The sequence below is a fragment of the Anolis carolinensis genome, chromosome 3 (assembly GCF_035594765.1).
Source record: "Anolis carolinensis isolate JA03-04 chromosome 3, rAnoCar3.1.pri, whole genome shotgun sequence".
NCBI classification, from domain to species: Eukaryota; Metazoa; Chordata; class Lepidosauria; order Squamata; family Dactyloidae; genus Anolis; species Anolis carolinensis.
Window position 1 is genome coordinate 18,644,129 of NC_085843.1, and position 17,893 is coordinate 18,662,021.

Consider the following 17,893-nt stretch of genomic DNA (forward strand, 5'->3'; position numbering starts at 1 on the left):
CTATGGAGGTTTTTAAACAAAGGCTGGATGGTCATCCATTGGAAGCACTTTGATTGTGTATTCCTGCATGGCAGAATGGGATTGGAACAGATGGCTCTTGTGATCCCTTCCAATTCTATGACTCTAATGAAAACAACCATGTTTTAGTATTGCAGAAGTAAACCAAAGCAGGTTGTCCCTTCTAAAGACTACTAAGCGTCTTACATCCAGGGACGACCGTTATCTACCGTTCATATAATTTCAGTTTTGGTGACCAGACCCATGTTTTTAGTAGGAGTAGTTGGTGAATCAGGCTTACTGGCTCTCCCTCTTTCTATCTGTTTTACAGTTCACAGGTGCTCAAAACGTGATTCTAAAAGCAGCTGCTGTTTACCTTGTTTATAGGCAGGCAAACACATGGCCATAATAGGACTGGCTAAAAGCTCAAGCTTTATGTTCTGCATGTTTTCCTACAAACAAACTGATGCCAAAATTGTTTCTCAAGTCATCTTTCATGATCTTCTCAATGCCAATGGTGCTAAAACATGCTTACAGAAAGAGTAAGAGGACAGGGGGGCTATGAGTGGATGTAAAAAAGAAACTTAATATAAAGGAGCATCTTTGTCACCAGCTTTGTTAACTGACAAATGCCTGCATCCAGCTTTCAAACAATTTTGTTTCAGCTTTTCTTTGCTCACATGTAATAAGATATATACATTTTCCTCCATGCATAAATATCCCACAAATAATGGTCAACATACTTCAAATGCAATGTTATATTTCATATGCTGTCTTTCCAGATGGGTTGCCCAAGTTGTCCAATAGCAACACCCTCCAACTGCCCTGATCTGGGCAGGGAATGTCTGAATTACTCCTCTTTCATCTCACTTTTCCAGTTGCTTTTAAAATGTCTAGGTTTCTCTCTGTTTCTTCCTGCTTCGTAGCCAGTTTTTTTCCATTGGTGCGAATTGATGTTTCAATGTACAGTAATGGTTTGCAGTCAGATGGCAGAATATTACCCTTTTAAGTAGACTGTCAAAACAAGCTGCTGCTGCTTCTCATGGCATGTGTGTTTTTCCTTCTTAAGATACATTCACAATGTAGAATGAATGCAGATTGACAGCACTTTAACTGCCATGGCTCAATGCCATAGAAGCCTGTAATTTAATGAAGCACTCTTTGCCAGAGAAGGCTAACGAGCTTATAAAACTCCAACTCCCAGCATGCCATAACACTGAGCTGTGGCAGTTAAAGTGGAGTCAAACTGCATTAATTCTACAGTGTAGATGCACCCTTAATTACTTTTGCCATATTGTCCATATGCTGATGTTGCCTAGCCACATATGTCCTAGTTTTCTTCTAGGGGTGGGGTGAATTTCAGGTCAGTTTGTTAAAATGAAATGCTTCTCTTGGATCAAAAATGTCCCAGTGTGGAAAGGATGGCAAAAAATACCTCTCTTGGCCCCTGAGAGGGATTTAAGGACTTTGTTTTTTGGCACGGTACACCATAGGGTAGACCTATTCAAGATCTTTGGAAGAAGATAACAATTCAACCCCCTAAGTCCTAATAGTTACCCACTCCTGCTCTAATTAATCCAACATCTTCACACCAGATATATACCAACTCTAAACAGAAACAGCCTTCATATTGGAATTGATTGTTATACCTTTGAGTATTGGGTCTATAAATGACTGGAAATGAAATAATAGGTAGAGTCAAAGGTCCAAACTCAGCTTCAGAATTACAAAAAAGGTACATAATAATAAGAACAAGACTAAGAGTTGGATCCACTGCACATAGGGAAATAATTGCCTCCTTGTAATGCAAAGAGAACAGCACCAACTAATTACATTTCCCAGTGTCAGCTTTGCAAAATGCCTTGAGCACAACTGCAAGTCTTCAAGGTACAAGGTGCAGAAGTGGAACAGTTGAGTCAAGAAAATACTTATTCTGTGAAATAGAGCTTCATCTAGATTCAAGGCAAGGGATACATTACAGACCTGGAATACTCTTATACTTAAATCAAATGGATTTCAGACTCAGTTAACAAAAGACCCATTGTATCCAATGGCAATAGCCCAAGCATGAGTCAATCTGAATGCAACCCACTAAAAAGAGCAGCAGAATAAGTACCCACACACCACAAACTGTGCTAAATCCAAGAGTTTGGAACACAGGGAGTTGCTTTGTACTACTAAGTCAGATCCTTTGTTCAATCAATAATGTATTGTCAATCCTGACTTGCTCTTCAGAGTTGTTGTTGTTTTTTTCTTAGAGATCCATGGCATCCCCGGGTAGGTTTCCCATCCAAACACCAATAAGGGCTAATAGTTAGCATGGTTAGATTTGAGAGATGAGGGTTTTGGTCCACACACACCATGAAACTTACTGAAACCTACTGAGTTACTTTGGACTAGTCCTGGGGTCTCTCAACCTGACATACCAAAGGGCTGATGCTGTTACTAAGGTCCAAAACAGGGAAAAAGAGGGCCACATATGGTGCCTAGAGCCCTTTGCAGAGAAGCGTGTATATATATATGTGTGTGTGTGTGTGTGTGATTTATGGAAAACCCATTAATTTTATACGATTTTCTTAGGCAAAGAATCCTCAAAATGTGGTTTGCCTTCCCTCAGTATCCATTAGGAGTTGCTTTCAGGATCCTCCATGGATAACGATATAATAGGACATTCAAGTCCTATTATATGCAGCGATGTAGTAAAATAGTGTCCCTTACATAAAATGGAAAAATCAAGGTTTGTTTTTGGTTTTGTTTTTTGGCTTTTTGAGGGGAAGTGAATTTTTTTCAAGTCACGGTTGGAATCCCTTTCAACAGTCACCAGCCAATCCCTCTGCAATACAGCTTAATGGTGTAACATTAAAAAATGTTGACCATTTCCGTTACCTTGGCAGCCACCTCTCCACAAAAGTCAACACTGAAATACAACACTGCCTGAGCTCTGCAAGTGTAGCATTTTTCTAAATGAAGCAGAGAGTGTTTGAGGATTGGGACATCCATAGGAATACCAAGTTGCTTGTTTATAAAGCTATTGTCCTCCCAACCCTGTTATATGCCTGAGAAATGTGGACTGTCTACAGATGTCACGCTCAACTCCTGGAAAAATTCCATAAGCGTTGCCTCCGAAAAATCCTGCAAATCTCTTGGGAAGACAGGTGGACAAATGACAGCGTGCTGGAAGAAGCAAAGACCACCAGCACTGAAGCGATGCTCCTACGCCATCAACTCTGCTGGACTGGCCACATTGTCTGAATACCCGATCACCATCTGCCAAAGCAGTTATTATACTCCCAACTCAAGAACAGAAAATGGAATGTTCATGGAGAGGAAAAGAAACTTAAAGATGAGCTTAAAGCTAACCTTAAAAACTGTGGCATAGACACCGAGAACTGGGAAGCCCTGACCCTTGAGCGCTCTAATTGGAGGTCAGCTGTTACCAGCAGTGCTGTGGAATTTGAAGAGGCATGAATGGAGGGCGAAAGGGAGAAACATGCCAAGAGGAAGGCGCATCAAGCCCCTGACCGGGATCACCTTCCTCCTGGAAACCACTGCCCTCACTGTGGAAAAACATGCAGGTCAAGAATAGGGCTCTACAGTCACCTACATATCCACCACCTGGCACTACACTTGGAAGGCCAACATAGTCAGACAACGAGGGACTGCCTAAGTAAAAAAGTAAGGAATCCATGGATATGGATTGCCAAATATATTCTACAAGCAGAAGCTCTACAGGTAGTGCCTTTCCCATAAGGGTGAAAGAAGACAAAATCCTCCGCCCCTTTGAAATCTAATTGTTCATCCCAACTACAGCAGGTGCATTTACAAAGAATTTGATTTTTATAAATAAAAACAAAATCTAGATGGCAGTTGTAATTGGATTCAGGCCCATGTCTAGAGAGCTACCCATGCTTTTAGCTGGCACTCAGGATCTTCACTTGGCCACAATATCATTTCACTGTGATCTTTCAGGCCGAAATCCACATGGGGAGGGCAAAATATTTCAGATCTGCAATTATTCCCCATCTTTCCCTAGTCCAACATTGCCTTACGAAGCAGCTGTGTCTTCCCCTATTTGTATAGGAATTATTCTATGTGTTGACCTGACCCATGCCTGTTTTTTGCTTATGTCAGTAATTGGCAAAATGGGTTCAACAGTGGGTTCTGGTAATGATTTCGTGCTTGGGTCTTGTGGATCTGGTGCCTGCCTAGCATTACCACAACTGACATAAGTCATGAAGAAAAAGAACACATTTCAAAGATTTCTGCAAGGCACCAAAGAAGCAACGCATCTTAGCACAGTGGGATGGTGACACGCTGATTCTGAACGCTGAGTGAGTTGCTTTAATATTCCTTTTAACGCATTTGCAAACCGATGTCACTTCCACCCTAAAAGACACTCACTCACAGGGAGTTACATAAAAGCTCAGCAACTGAGCTTACATCTTCCCTTTTGTGATGTGATGCTGGGAGGATGCAATCTGAAGCAAAGAGGTGATGTAATACAAGAGTGTGCTTATGCCTTCTACTTATTGCTTCTGTTCAACTGCAACGCCCTACTACCCTGCTTGTTCTATTACCACTAAGCTTCTCAGTTTCCAAAGCAACCACAGATGTCTTGCAGCATGCCCGCTGGTGAAAATCTCTGGGTGGTAGTGAATGAATGTGTTTCGTTCATTCATCATATTGCAGTTCCAGATTTTTTTTAAAAAATAGACGTGTTATATCATTTTTTTTGTTACTGTAATACCGCACAAGTTTGTTCAGTCAACCCAAAGATTGTGAGAGTGCCCTGCTTCCTGTTGAACTCATACTACCAGCTACTGATGTAAGCAACAAATAGACCTGAGTCAACCTGCCTTAGGATTCTTCAAGAAACAGAGTGAAGTTCAAGTGCTTTATATGGTGATTTGGGAACAGGACAAAGCATTCTGGTCTGCCCTACTCTGGGCATGTTAAAAAGCCAAGGAAAAATCATGTGTGTGCAGACAAGATAAGTTGATAATAGTGTGGGTAATTCTGTGCTTTAGTGCCCAGAAATCCTGGTAGTTCTCAAACTGTGATATTCCAGATGCTTTTGAGGTTCAGTTCCCAGGAACCTGCTGACTATTTTCCATTGTTATCCTCTATAAAAAAAATTAATTATGTGCATATTCCACATTAGATGTTTTGGACTTCAATTCCTAACAGCTGGTAAGCTGGCTGGGATTTCTGGGAGCTGAAGTCCAAAATACCTGGAGAAGTACAATTTGAGAAACACTGCTTTGGAGTATTATTATACTACCAAATGCAGGTGCAGGTTACAAAAATTAAAATCTCCCCTCTGCGGTCTAAATCACTGTTTCTTAAACTGTGGGTCCCAATCCTAAAAGAGGTCCCCTTAGCCCAATGTTGGGATCCTGAAAAACTTGGCAACAATTTCTCTGAACATCATCTAATGGCTGCTTTTACATGAATCTGTTATGCAGTGTTTACAGTAGACTCTGCATAAGATGCTTCAGCTGTACTTCATAAAAAGGAAAATCAACCTGTTTAAATGCTGGGTTGTTATCAGTAAATGTTTGATTTTTATACCTATTTTGTATACCTACATACACAGGGTCACATAAAAATTTCTCTGGCCAAAAGGGATCACGAGTTAAAAGGTTTAAGAAGCCCTGGTCTAAATGATACAGTGGTCATGCAGGCTGGGATTTCTGGGGGTTAAGGTCCAAATCATCTGGAAGACCACAGGATGAGAACCAGTGGTATAATCAAGTACTATATATACTCAAGTATAAGCTGAGTTTTTCAGCCCTTTTTAAGAGATGAAAAAGACCTCCTCAGCTTGTACTCGAGTGAGAGTCCGGGTCGGCTTTTACTCGAGTATATAGGTAATCAAAATTGGACAGTCTTATCTTAAATTACAGTTTTATGTAAATATTCAAAAACATTTAACCTACAGATGCCTCAATTAATGTAATTTTATTGTTACCTCTTTTTATTTTTGAAATTTACCAGTAGCTGCTGCATTTCCCACCCTTTTCTTATACTCAAGTCGATAAGTTTTCCCAGTTTAGGTGTCTTGACTTATATTCAGGTTGGCTTATACTCAAGTATATATGGTACATTTTGTGAAAGTGCCCCACAGATCAGATATCATTTCCAATACCCTGGCTACCTGATGCTCCAGTCAAAATGAAATAGGTGGTTCTTAACTTGCAACATTTTGATCATTGAACCACATGAGCCCTTCTAGATAAGAGAAATGCTCTATCTAGTGCATGATCTTGTTTCCCATAGAGGCCAATCAGATGCTTCTTGGAATCCCCAACTAGTATAGAAGGACAACACAACTGAATCCTTCTTTCAGCACTCTTTAGCATCCTTCCTGGTTAATACTTTGATAGAAAAACATCAATGAATAACAGTTGCTGTATCCTAATTCAGAGGAAGGAACTGGCAAAGCCACCTATGAGTATTCCTTGCCTAAGAAATCCCAATGAAATTCATAGGGTGACTATAGGTCTATAAGGCAACTTGAAGGCACATACACACATACAGCTAACAAACCCTTCAAGATAAGTGGTTATTCTTTGAAAGGCCAACCCTGAAACACCCTAACATTAAAAATCAGTGAGTCCAAGTCAAGTGTATGGCAAAATATACCATTATGATTCCTAACACACAAAAGTTCAGTACCAAGGGAAAGAGAATGCACAGTTCTGAACAAACAAGCCTTATGAATATGTGAGAGATTTGGAAAGGTGAATTATAATGTTACCTTCAGTAATTTACCGACCAATTGTTGACATAAGCAAGTTTTTCCTCCAAAGAAACAAAGCTACAACTAAGAGCTAAACTAATGCGACACTGGCTCCCTCTACAGGTCAAAATGAATATATCATCCCTTCTTCCAAATCCACAAAAAGCCAAAAACTGTCATTGAAAACTAATAACAACAAAGATGCATCTAGTCCTGTCCACAGAAATCAGAAGCATCTCTGGAAGGTCTCAATCAGGAGCCCTTTCGAGCCCTCCATGAAAGTAGATTTCACTATATATATATTAAAATTTCAATTCCTTAAGAAGAAATCCAAGGTGGAAAAAGAAAAAAAAGAAAAATATAACAACTAACCGTAAAGGGTTTTTAACAACCTACCCATGAAGTATTACAAATTTTAACTAAATGTCTCATTAAAGGTCTTACACAACCTTGCTGCCTTCATGTTGTTTCCAAACTATGACAAGCCTAAGGCAAACCTATCAATGGGGTTTTTTTGGCAATATTTCTTCACAAGAGATATGTCATACCTTTTCTCTGAGGCTGAGAAAATGTGATTTGCCCATGGCCACCCATTGGTTTCCAGAATCAGAGTCCAATGCTCAAACCACTATGTCACAATGGGTCCTTACAACAGAAGTTGTAAGAGAAGAAGTTTGAGAGGAGGCCTGAGAGCCATGTTTAAATATTTGAAAAAATATCATACTGAGGAGGGGAGGAACTTGTTTTCTGCTATTCTGGAGACTAGGACATGGAGAAATCAATTCAAATTCCACCTAAACCTTGTAAAACATTTCCTGATGGTTACAGCTATTTGACAGTGGAATATGCTGCCTTGCAGTGTGGTGGAGTCTCCTTCTCTGGAGATTTTTAAGCAAAGGATGGATGACCATCTGTCAGGAGTGCTTTGATTGTGCTTTTCCTGCATGACAAGGTTTTGGACTGGATGATTTTTGTGGGCTCTTCCAACTCTATGATTCTATGTTTCTATAAATTATCTATTGGTAGAGCAATTTACAAGCAGTGCTTGAAAAGTATTAATTTCATAATTACATTCATTCAGCAATACAAGCTCATCCTAGATCAGAGGATCCCCAAACTAAGTCCTGTTGGATCAGATGCGGCCCTCCAAGGTCATTTACCTGCCCCCAGCCCTAAAATTTAGGGTTAGGGTCACTCTATGTCTGAAACAACTTGAAGGTGCACAACGGTGTCAATACTAATTAACTTGACTATCTCATCAGCCAAAAGAAGGTCCACACTTCCCACTGAAATACTTATAAGTTTATGTTGGTTAAAATTCTTCTTCATTTTAAATATTGTACTGTTCTTTCAAGTTTTTTTGCACTACAAATAATATGTGTGCACTGTGCATAGGAATTGGTTCAAGTTTTTTTCAAACTACAGTCCGGCCCCCCAACAGGTTGAGGGACCGTGAACCGTCCTTTGGCTTAAAAAATTCAAGGAGCCCTTCTCCTAAACCAGTGGTTCTCAACCTTTGGATCCCCAGATCTTTTTGGCCTTGAACTCCCAGAAATCCTAACAGTTGGTAAACTGGCTAGGATTTCTGGGAGCTGTAACCCAAAACACCTGGGGACCCACAGATTGAGAACCACTGTCCTAGACCAATATCCTACAATAATGACATTTGCTCATTGGATCCATCCCATTATGAAAACTCAAAAGACACATACAGGAACATATCTCTTTAGGACCAAATTACAGTGGCATACCACACACACACACACACACCGTTTTAACAAGTAATAATTTTTCCCCAGATGTTTCATAAGGCTTTTTTTGTGGTTTGCAACATGCAAGCTGGGAGGAAATGATATCTATTCCTATGTGGCTATAGGTATACCTAACCCTATGTATCCACATAAATCATGTTGCCCTGGTCTAAAGGAATGAAGTGTGAGAACAGTGTGTGTATAGACTATTCGTTTTCACAATTTTTAAAAAACGTTTTAAAACTTACATGTTTTGTATTTTCTGCCAAGAACACAATATAAACACTACAAAAGCCCAACTGTGTCACCACAAGGAAGAAGTCGACAATATGCCTGCAAGGAGACAAAAGAGGAGAGAGAAAGAAAGAAAGAAATCACATTAGTGAGCTGGTTTCCTGATTTGCAGAGGAAATGATTTTCAATAACAATCACCTGCACTGAAGATGCCAAATCATTATTTCTGAGGGACAAGCCGTTCAGTTTATGTGACATATAATGCACAGAAAAACCATTAAAATGTGAGATGAAGTATTGAAAAGACAAACACACAAGAAAATCCAGAATGGCACCATCCAAATTAAAAAAATAGTATGCAAACTTTATTTCCCTTAAGAGTATAAGAATCCTCTACTTATTTGACAAGTTAGGGAACAGGGCACTATCAAAAATTGGAAAATGCAAAAATGTGAAACACTATGTCAGGTTTAATTCTGTTTTATTGTTAATTCATTTTAAACCAACTGGATTTTAATTCAGTTTCATTTTAATTCAGTTAACAATTTAAAATACTTGAAAGTATTGTAATTCAAAGAAATGGGCAATGCATCAGATTTATGGGTTGTGGAAATTTTTCTAAGTGATCCTAAAAGCACATCACCGAAAAGCATGAAATTAAGTTCAGGTGATGACAAACTTTGTTGTCATTTATGGTTTTGTTGTGTGCCTTTAAATAATTTTCAATGCCTAGTGGCCCTGAGGTGAAACTATCATGGGATTTTCTTGGCAAAGTTTATTCAAACGGGGTTGCGTTGTCTTTTTCTGAGGTTGAGAGAGTATGATTCATCCAGTGTGTTTCCACTAACCCCGGTTTCCAGAGCCATAGTCCAGCACTCAAGCTACTTACACCAACGCATATCTTAATTAAACATGAAAGGAAATTGAATCCAATGGCATCTTTGAGACTAACTGGGGAGCAGAAAACTTTAGCATAAGTTTTCATTGACTTTCTCCCAGTTAGTCTCAAAGGTGCTACTGGATTCCTTTAGTCTTTTCATACTAAAACAGACTACCACTAGCTACCTTTTTGAATATTATTTAAAACATGTTAGTGCTCTGAACCAGAAAGACTGGGTATTTAATACATGCAAATTCAGGTATGACCTACTATGCAACACAACCTTTGTTCCTGGGTTATAAATGTCATTTACTAATTGGTTTTAACATAAAAACACAAAAAGTTTATTAAACTGCAAAAACTTTGTTTTTGTGGGACACCCTGCAGCACATTTTGTTCAAGATGATAAAAGTGATCCATTGCAACACTCACACTTCCCTCAAATAGATAAGAGTTCTTTCTCCCAACCTGGACTTTCCACAGAGATATAGATATAGATATAGATATAGATATATATATATATATATATATATATATATATATATATATACACACACACACACACACACACACACACACACACACACACACATACATACATACATACATACATACACATACACACACATACACGTCACTTTCCTAGTTTCCAACAGACCTCACAACTCTGAGGATGCCTGCCATAGATGTGGGCGAAATGACAGGAAAGAATGCCTCTGGAACATTGCCAACCAACCCGGAAAACCCACAGCAACTAACATTTTGCTATACCTTTTCAATGAATATCTCAACCAAGTCAACACAGTTTGTGGCAGTCACAAAAACAAAGTTTCTGGAGTATAACAATGACTTTCAAAGTACAGTAGAATCTCACTTATCCAAGCCTTGCTTATCCAAGCCTCTGGATTATCCAAGCCATTTTTGTAGTCAAAGTTTTCAATATATCGTGATATTTTGGTGCTAAATTCGTAAATACAGTAATTACAACATAACATTACTGCGTATTGAACTACTTTTTCTGTCAAATTTGCTGTATAACATGATGTTTTGGTGCTTAATTTGTAAAATCATAACCTAATTAGATGTTTAATAGGCCTTTCCTTAATCCCTCCTTATTATCCAAGATATTCGCTTATCCAAGCTTCTGCCGGCCCGTTTAGCTTGGCTAAGTGAGACTCTACTGTATGAATGAATGAATGAATGGTTTCTTGTACTAGCCATAGGCCATGACATCAGTAATATACAACTTTTATAAACACTTTCCAGTATAAGCATTAAAACCTATTCAAAAATTAAAACTAGAAGAAACATAACAATGACTGTGTCTGATTTGTATCAAAGTAAGTACTTATCCAACATAAATGGGCCAGCAGAACGTTGGATAAGCGAAAATGTTGGATAATAAGGAGTGATTGAGGAAAAGCTTTTTAAACATAAAATTACGTTATAATTTTTACAAATTAAGCACCAAAACATCGTGTTATACAACAAATTGACAGAAAAAGTAGTTCAATACACAGTAACGTTATGTAATAATTACTGTATTTATGAATTTCGAACTAAAATATCGCAACACTTACTACAAAAACATTGACTACTAAAAGGCAGACTGCGTTGGATAATACAAAACGTTGGATACGTGAAGCTTGGATAAGCGAGACTCTACTGTACCGCACAATTAAACAGGAAATAACACTTTCAAACTAGGAACAGAACATTTTTCAAATTTTGTTACATGGTGTTATTAGAGCTTTCCTATTACAAAATGATACTTCTCTTTGAAGGCTGGCATTTGAGCTATAAACAAAGGTCACTGGACAGCCTGGATTCAGTATTTATGTTACATAGGTCTAGCAAAAGAATTCAGACCAATGAATTGTGTAAAAAAGAAAAAAAAATCAATAAAAGCAATAAATTAAAAAACCAATTGGTCCTTCATTTCTGCTGAGAAGTAAAAAAAAAAACATCTCATCCCATTTCTATTTCTGCAATTTGGATCTCATCTAGATGAATTTGTATTTAAGAATAAGATCATTTTTTAATATGCTTTATATCATGAACCCAAAATACTCACCCAGCAGGAAATCCAGTAGAACGTGGCTTTTCTTCCATTACAGTGACAAGCGGAGTATCCTAATTCAAAATGCTTGAGACCAGAAGTGTTTTAGATTATTTTTTTATTTTGGGAATTTTGGATTATGTGTATTTGCATATATGTACATGAGAGGTATTTTTAGTTGAGGCTTAAGTCTCAAAACAAAATTCATTTATGTTTCATTATCACTATATAAACTGTTAATTTTATGCAACAATTTTAATTATTTTGTGTATGAAGCAAAGTTTGTAGACACGGAATCACCAGAAAGCAGAGTGGTGCCTTAGTGGACAATTTCAGATTTTGAAATACCAGATACAGGATGCTCAATGCTCATCCTTTACTACTACTCTGCATGTTTAAGTATTGTGTAGTAACTGGGGGAGATAAACAATGTCACTGCAGGACTGTTTAAAATGGAAGCACTTTCTGGCCAATTCTGAGTATATTAACTGAAATGCATTTGCCGTTCATTTATTTTTATGGCCCTCGGCTTCACAGAGCGTAAACGTCTTGTACAATTTCTATTATGTGAATATAGGGCTTGCAATAAACTCACTTTAATGCCATGAATTCAGCCAATGTTTTAATATATATATTTTTCATATGATAAGTAATTGAGTTAATAAAGGACTAAACTCACCTTCCCCAATGGGCTCGTTTCTGGAGCAAGTCAAAAGGCCCAAATTCTATTGCATGGCTAACTGTGTCGCTATACCCTAAGGAAGACTTTTTCAACCTAAGATATATAAGAGAAAAAAGAATAATTACTTTCCCACCTAAAACTGATGAATAAGGTGCAAGTTTGCAGAATGGGTTTTGCCTAGTTTAAAAAATACACAAAGCAGAGCAAACATACATATAGTTTGAATTCAACAGTTATGGAAAGTGGAGCCATAGATTAAGATACCTTTGAAACTGTCATATGTTTAAAAGTAAAGACCGTTTCCACAGTCAGGAAAACTGCAAGAAAAAACAAAACCTAGAATGATGCTTGTTTGATACGTTTATACCTTGCCTTTCTTCCAGTGAGTTCCAAATGGCATATATGACTTTCTTCCTCTCCCTCTTATCCTTACATTAAGCCAGTAATGTAGATAGGCTTGCCCAAGATCACCTAAGGTATATCTACACAGTAGAATTAATTCAGTTTGGCACCACTTTACCTGCCATAGCTCAATGCTATAGAATCCTGTGAGTTGTAGATTGATAAGGCACCAGCACTCTTTGGCAGGGAAGGTTAAAGACATAATAAAATACAGCTCCCTGGATTCCATAGCACTGATCCATGGTTGTTAAAGTGGTGTCAAACTGCATTAATTCTACAGTGTAGATGCATCCTTAATAGGTTTCAAGCTTACCAGAGACTAGACCAGTGGTCTCAACCTGTGGGTCCCCAGGTGTTTTGGCCTACAACTCCCAGAAATCCCATCCAGTTAGGATTTCTGGGAGTTGAAGGCCAAAACATCTGGTGTTATGATTGAGCCTCATGGCTCTGCTTCTGGCAGACGTGGACGTAAGGCTCCTCGAGAGTCAGATACTCTCGAGGAGCGAGAAAGAAAGAGGCTGCGAGATATCTTTGCAGAACCGTCTGACGAAGAGTCTTTTAAGGGGTTCACGGAGAGAATGGAGGAAGAGCTGGTTAGCTCGGAAGAGGATGAGATGGATTGGACTCGGGTAAGGGAGGAGTTGGGTGCCACTGGCAATAATGGGATGGAAGATGAATGGGGACCTTCAGGATTAGACCCATGGACAAGCTGGAGGGATGGGACGGGATCCACAGCTGGGGATGCTGTGGGGCGTAGTCAGAGGTGTTCCAGCTCTGATGAGGAAAGTGATGAGGAAACGCCCGGGTTAAGGAGGGCAGCTGATAGTGATGAGGATTTGTAACTGGCATAAAATGAGGCTTGGGAGCAATTGCAAATTGCGTTGGGCAAGGTAATCTGGACGAACGCTTGGGATCTGTGTGGGACGCTTTCCTGAAGACTGGTGTGTTTTCGTGTGCTGATACGTAAGTTGTTTTGGAATTTGGGTTCAGACGGCGGGAGGAATTGTGTGGGCTTTTGTTTGTGCAAAACCTCTGCTTAATCTCAATAGCTTTGACCTTCCGTCGTCTTCTTGACGGACGCCATCTGCTACTCTGGATTTACGGACTGAAAACTGACTACGGGCTCGCTTTCTCCTATTGGACTTGGAAAACTGCAAACGTCTGTTTCTGCCTCTCGACCTTCGGAACGAATTGGGACTACGCTACTGCTTCAATCCTTGGCTGTTGAGTTTGTATTGGAAATTTGCCTTGCTGTGTGAAGGAGTGACTCCTAGTTACTCAAAACATAGTGCTGGCAGCAGAGAATTATCTGCTGCCAATTAGTTGCATTCTTTTGAACTCTTTGTTTCCCAGCTTCTGTTTGTTTTTCCCCAGGCTGAAGCAAGCTGTTTTGATTTTACCCGGATTAAACTCCGGTTTAATCCGGTTTATCTTTTGAACGTTTTTTCTTGCCCCTTTTTGTTTTTAAAGGCTAAGTTGCCTTGCCCTTGTCTTTTACGGGCATTTTGAGTTCTGTAAATCCAATAAACTCTGTTATCTTTGATCTTGTGGCGTTCTGTCCTTGACATCTGGGGACCCATAGGTTGAGAACAACCGGACCAGAGCCTTGAACTTTCCAATCCCCATTGATTAGTAGAAACAATATGTCACCAACGAACCTCAAATCTCTGTGTCCTCTGAGCTTCAATTCAATTCAAATCCTCACAATTCATTGAGCAACATCGAGCTCCAAAGAAATGTAGGGTTGTGAGCTATCCTCCTTGAAATGTAAAAGATTTGGGAAGCATTTTGGGTCGTTAATGGGCAATTTAAATTCATTCTCTTTAAAAGTACCTCCTCGCAGAGCAGAGCAGATCATAACGGCTAGAACCAAAAGGCTATCACATGACACAGCTTTTGCAGAGAAGTGTTGTCAATATACAATGTGAGCAATGCATAGCTGTGCAAGAACAAGCTTAAGACCTTACATTAAATTGTAATTTAATCTGGAATTTGTAATTTATTTATCGTGTCAGAAGTGAACTGAGGATACAGTTGTAATGTATATAAAAACACAAAGTTAAAAACTTGGCATTATACTAGATTTCCTTCGACCAGAAGCTGGCCACTTGGAGTGCCTCTGGTGTCACTGTGAGAAGGTCCTCCATTGTGTATGTGGCAGAGCTCAGATTGCATTGTAGTAAGTGGTCTGCAGTTTGCTCTTCTCCACACTCCACATACCCAGTGGGTTTCCATGACCAAGTAGGGGATGAAAACCTGGACTCTAGAGTTATTGTCCGTAATGCCTATATAATTTATACTGCCCTTAAGCACAACATTGTGAACCACAGCAACAGGGAACTTTCACCCAATTGGTGACACACCTCACTGGCTTACTCAACCTTCAAATAATCATCAGGGTTACTATTAGCTGTTAAGGTTTGCATGTATTTTGGGACAGTGTGTGTGTTGAGTCTAATAGTTTTTGGGCTTATACTCAAGCCTCCAACACCAAGAGTTCTTCTCACACTCACCTCTGGGAAAAATGCTGGCTACAACGTACCAAAATGTGCATACAGTGAATTGACACAATTCCAATAAACACAAGACTGATTGGTCCAAGCTGCAAAAAAGACAGAAGATGGATATAATTAGTAACAGAAGTTTCACAAAGTGGATTGATTTTCCCCATGCTATATTTTCAAGCTAAACAAAAATCACTACCTCAGTTTAAGGGAGGAGAAAGTAACTGCAGAGGATCACAAACATTAGATTTTCTGACTCTTCTGTCATGATAACACAAGCAACATGTTTCTAAAAGTCTCACCTGAGACTAGACTGGCGGTGGGGGAGGACCAATGTAATTTCCACTTAGAAAACATTGGAGTGTACTAGGGAAAAAAATTTTTTTGGCAAAATGAGATTATGTTTACTCAGTTGTAATGAGCAACTTTTTTTGGCTAAACTGCATTACAATTGATGAAACATTAAAATCATGTATGGCCGGTGACCCTCCATCAGGCTGAGGCAAGCAAACTCACCAGGCTCAGCCTGATAAAGGTGTGGCGGCTTCCCATGTGGCTTCATTCACAAGGACTTCAGCACCGTCCCCGCTTGGCTTCATGACAGAAAAGCTGACAGATAAAGGGAAGCTGAGCCCCTCCGTCAGGACTTGGTCTCAGAGAGATGGAGAGGCAGTAGCTTCCCAACTAGCCAACTAGAGGAAACCAAGCCACTTCACCCATTTGACAGCCTAACACTATTCCTAACACTTGGGAATAACACAAGACTGGCAAACAAGTGAAGGGATTTGGCTTCCCCTCATAGTTGATCCTTCCCAAGGATTCCTAACCAAGGCAAAGGCCAACTAACAAGGGGAAACCAAGCTTATTTGTCTCTTCACCAGCCTCAGGCCAGTGGGAAGCTTCCCCTTACTTCTTGGCCCCTCAGTATACAATTGCGAACTAGATTCGAGTAAATATGGTACTTGTCCAGCCTTGAGGTCAAAACAAATTCATGAGGCCAAACTTTGCCAACCTGGAAAAGTAATGGTTTTGGGCCACTCTAAAAATTCCACAACTAGTAAGGCCTTTTGGTTTTGATCTATCGCAGTGGTTCTCAATCTGTCGGTCCCCAGGTGTTTTGACCTACAACTTCCAGAAATCCTAGCCTGTTTACCAGCTTGTTGTGACTCAGCTGGAACCTCAGAGTGACTCTGATGGGGATTATGGGATTCAGGTTCAAGATGACTCTAATGGGAATTATGGAATTCAGGTTCAGAGTGTTCCTGTTATAGAAGACGAGGAACAGGGAGTCTTTCCCACTGCAGGGAATGGTGTTGATAATACTGAAACTAGCCAGGTGCAAATTGACTCAGAAAAGGAGGATAGTTCTCAGTCTGATAGCCACCAACAGATTGATGCTAACGAGCTGGCTGGCCTTGACGAAACGGAATCTTTAGATCGAGCTGCCCGTTTGGAATTCAAGGTTTGCAGGAGTGTTAGAATAGCAAACAAGAAGGAGGTCAGAGGCCAAAGAAATGCTTTCATGCTATGCAAAGGGTACTGAAACAGTGTGTTAGGAGACAAACCTTTGTCAAAGCAGCTTCTCACTCAAGCCAAGAAGCAAGCTCTCATTTTCCTGGATTATCTTGCAGCCTTTGTGTGTTCATGTTCATGGGACTTTGTCATGCCTAATGGAACCTTGCTTATTCCTTATGATTTCTTGGATTATTCTTTGAAGCCTTGTTTTGCAACAATCTTCTGGAACTTTACTTTTGCTTTTTAAGAATTGTTTATTTTCAATTTTCTAATAAACTACAAAAGACTTCAACCTGTGTGCAGCCTGATGTATTAAGCAAGGTGAAACTAGCCTGAGGTGCGACAGAGCTGCTAGGATTTCTGGGAGCTGAAGGTCAAAATATCTGGGAACCCACAGGTTGAGAACCACTGATCTATCAAAACAACATTTCCAAACGATTGAGATGTGAAGAATTGCTTTAAGCATATTGTGAAATTCTGGAATCTTAATGTTCTACTAAAGAGATAAAACTAGGTGGACTGTTCAACTCTCCTAACTAGACTATGTATCACTTACCACAATGCCTGAATTTTTTATTGCAAGCGGAAGCCCTAGAAGTCCAGTTCCAATGTTTCCTTTCAATAGATGTGTGAGTGTTTGGACAAACCTGAAAATTTAAAGGAAAGGGGGGGGGGGGACATAACAGCATTGGTAAAATGGCACAAGGCCAAAACAGCTGAAGTAGATGTTCAAATACAAGAAAGACTAGGGACACGAAAAAGTTATTTTCATAGCCAAGAAACCTAAAAGCAGAGCTTAGAAAAGTTAAGTTTTTGGACCAGAGTTCCCTCAATTCCCCCAACAACAAGCCCAAAATGTAACTTTTTCAGTATCTGATCATTTTAATCATTTTTATCTTTTTTTAAAGTGGGAAATCAATACATACGTAATACTTTCTTGATCATCAAGCTGATATTTCTTCTCAGCTGGCAGCAATTTACTTTTCTGTTCGTCATCACTCTCTGAATCCTGTTCTTCTTCTATTAAAGGCTTCATTACTTCCAGATCTAATAAAGAACAAATTAATGTCACTTTACGATTATTGAGTAAACTGCACTGATAGTTCCCAAGATGTTCTGCAGTTGTC

General features: G+C 39.4%; 1 protein-coding gene across 2 annotated transcripts in view; it reads right to left on the bottom strand.

Moving 5' to 3' along the window:
- The window catches only part of slc36a4 (solute carrier family 36 member 4), a 167,180-nt gene that overhangs the window by 139,837 nt on the left and 9,450 nt on the right, over positions 1–17,893 (bottom strand). For both annotated transcript variants that reach the window (XM_062974537.1, XM_062974538.1), the window contains exons 2-6: positions 17,693–17,813; positions 17,323–17,413; positions 15,261–15,349; positions 12,343–12,438; positions 8,739–8,823 (exon numbers count right to left, since the gene is read on the bottom strand). In XM_062974537.1, the coding sequence (XP_062830607.1) occupies positions 8,739–8,823; positions 12,343–12,438; positions 15,261–15,349; positions 17,323–17,413; positions 17,693–17,813 (482 nt within the window). The remainder of the gene's footprint in view (positions 1–8,738; positions 8,824–12,342; positions 12,439–15,260; positions 15,350–17,322; positions 17,414–17,692; positions 17,814–17,893) is intronic.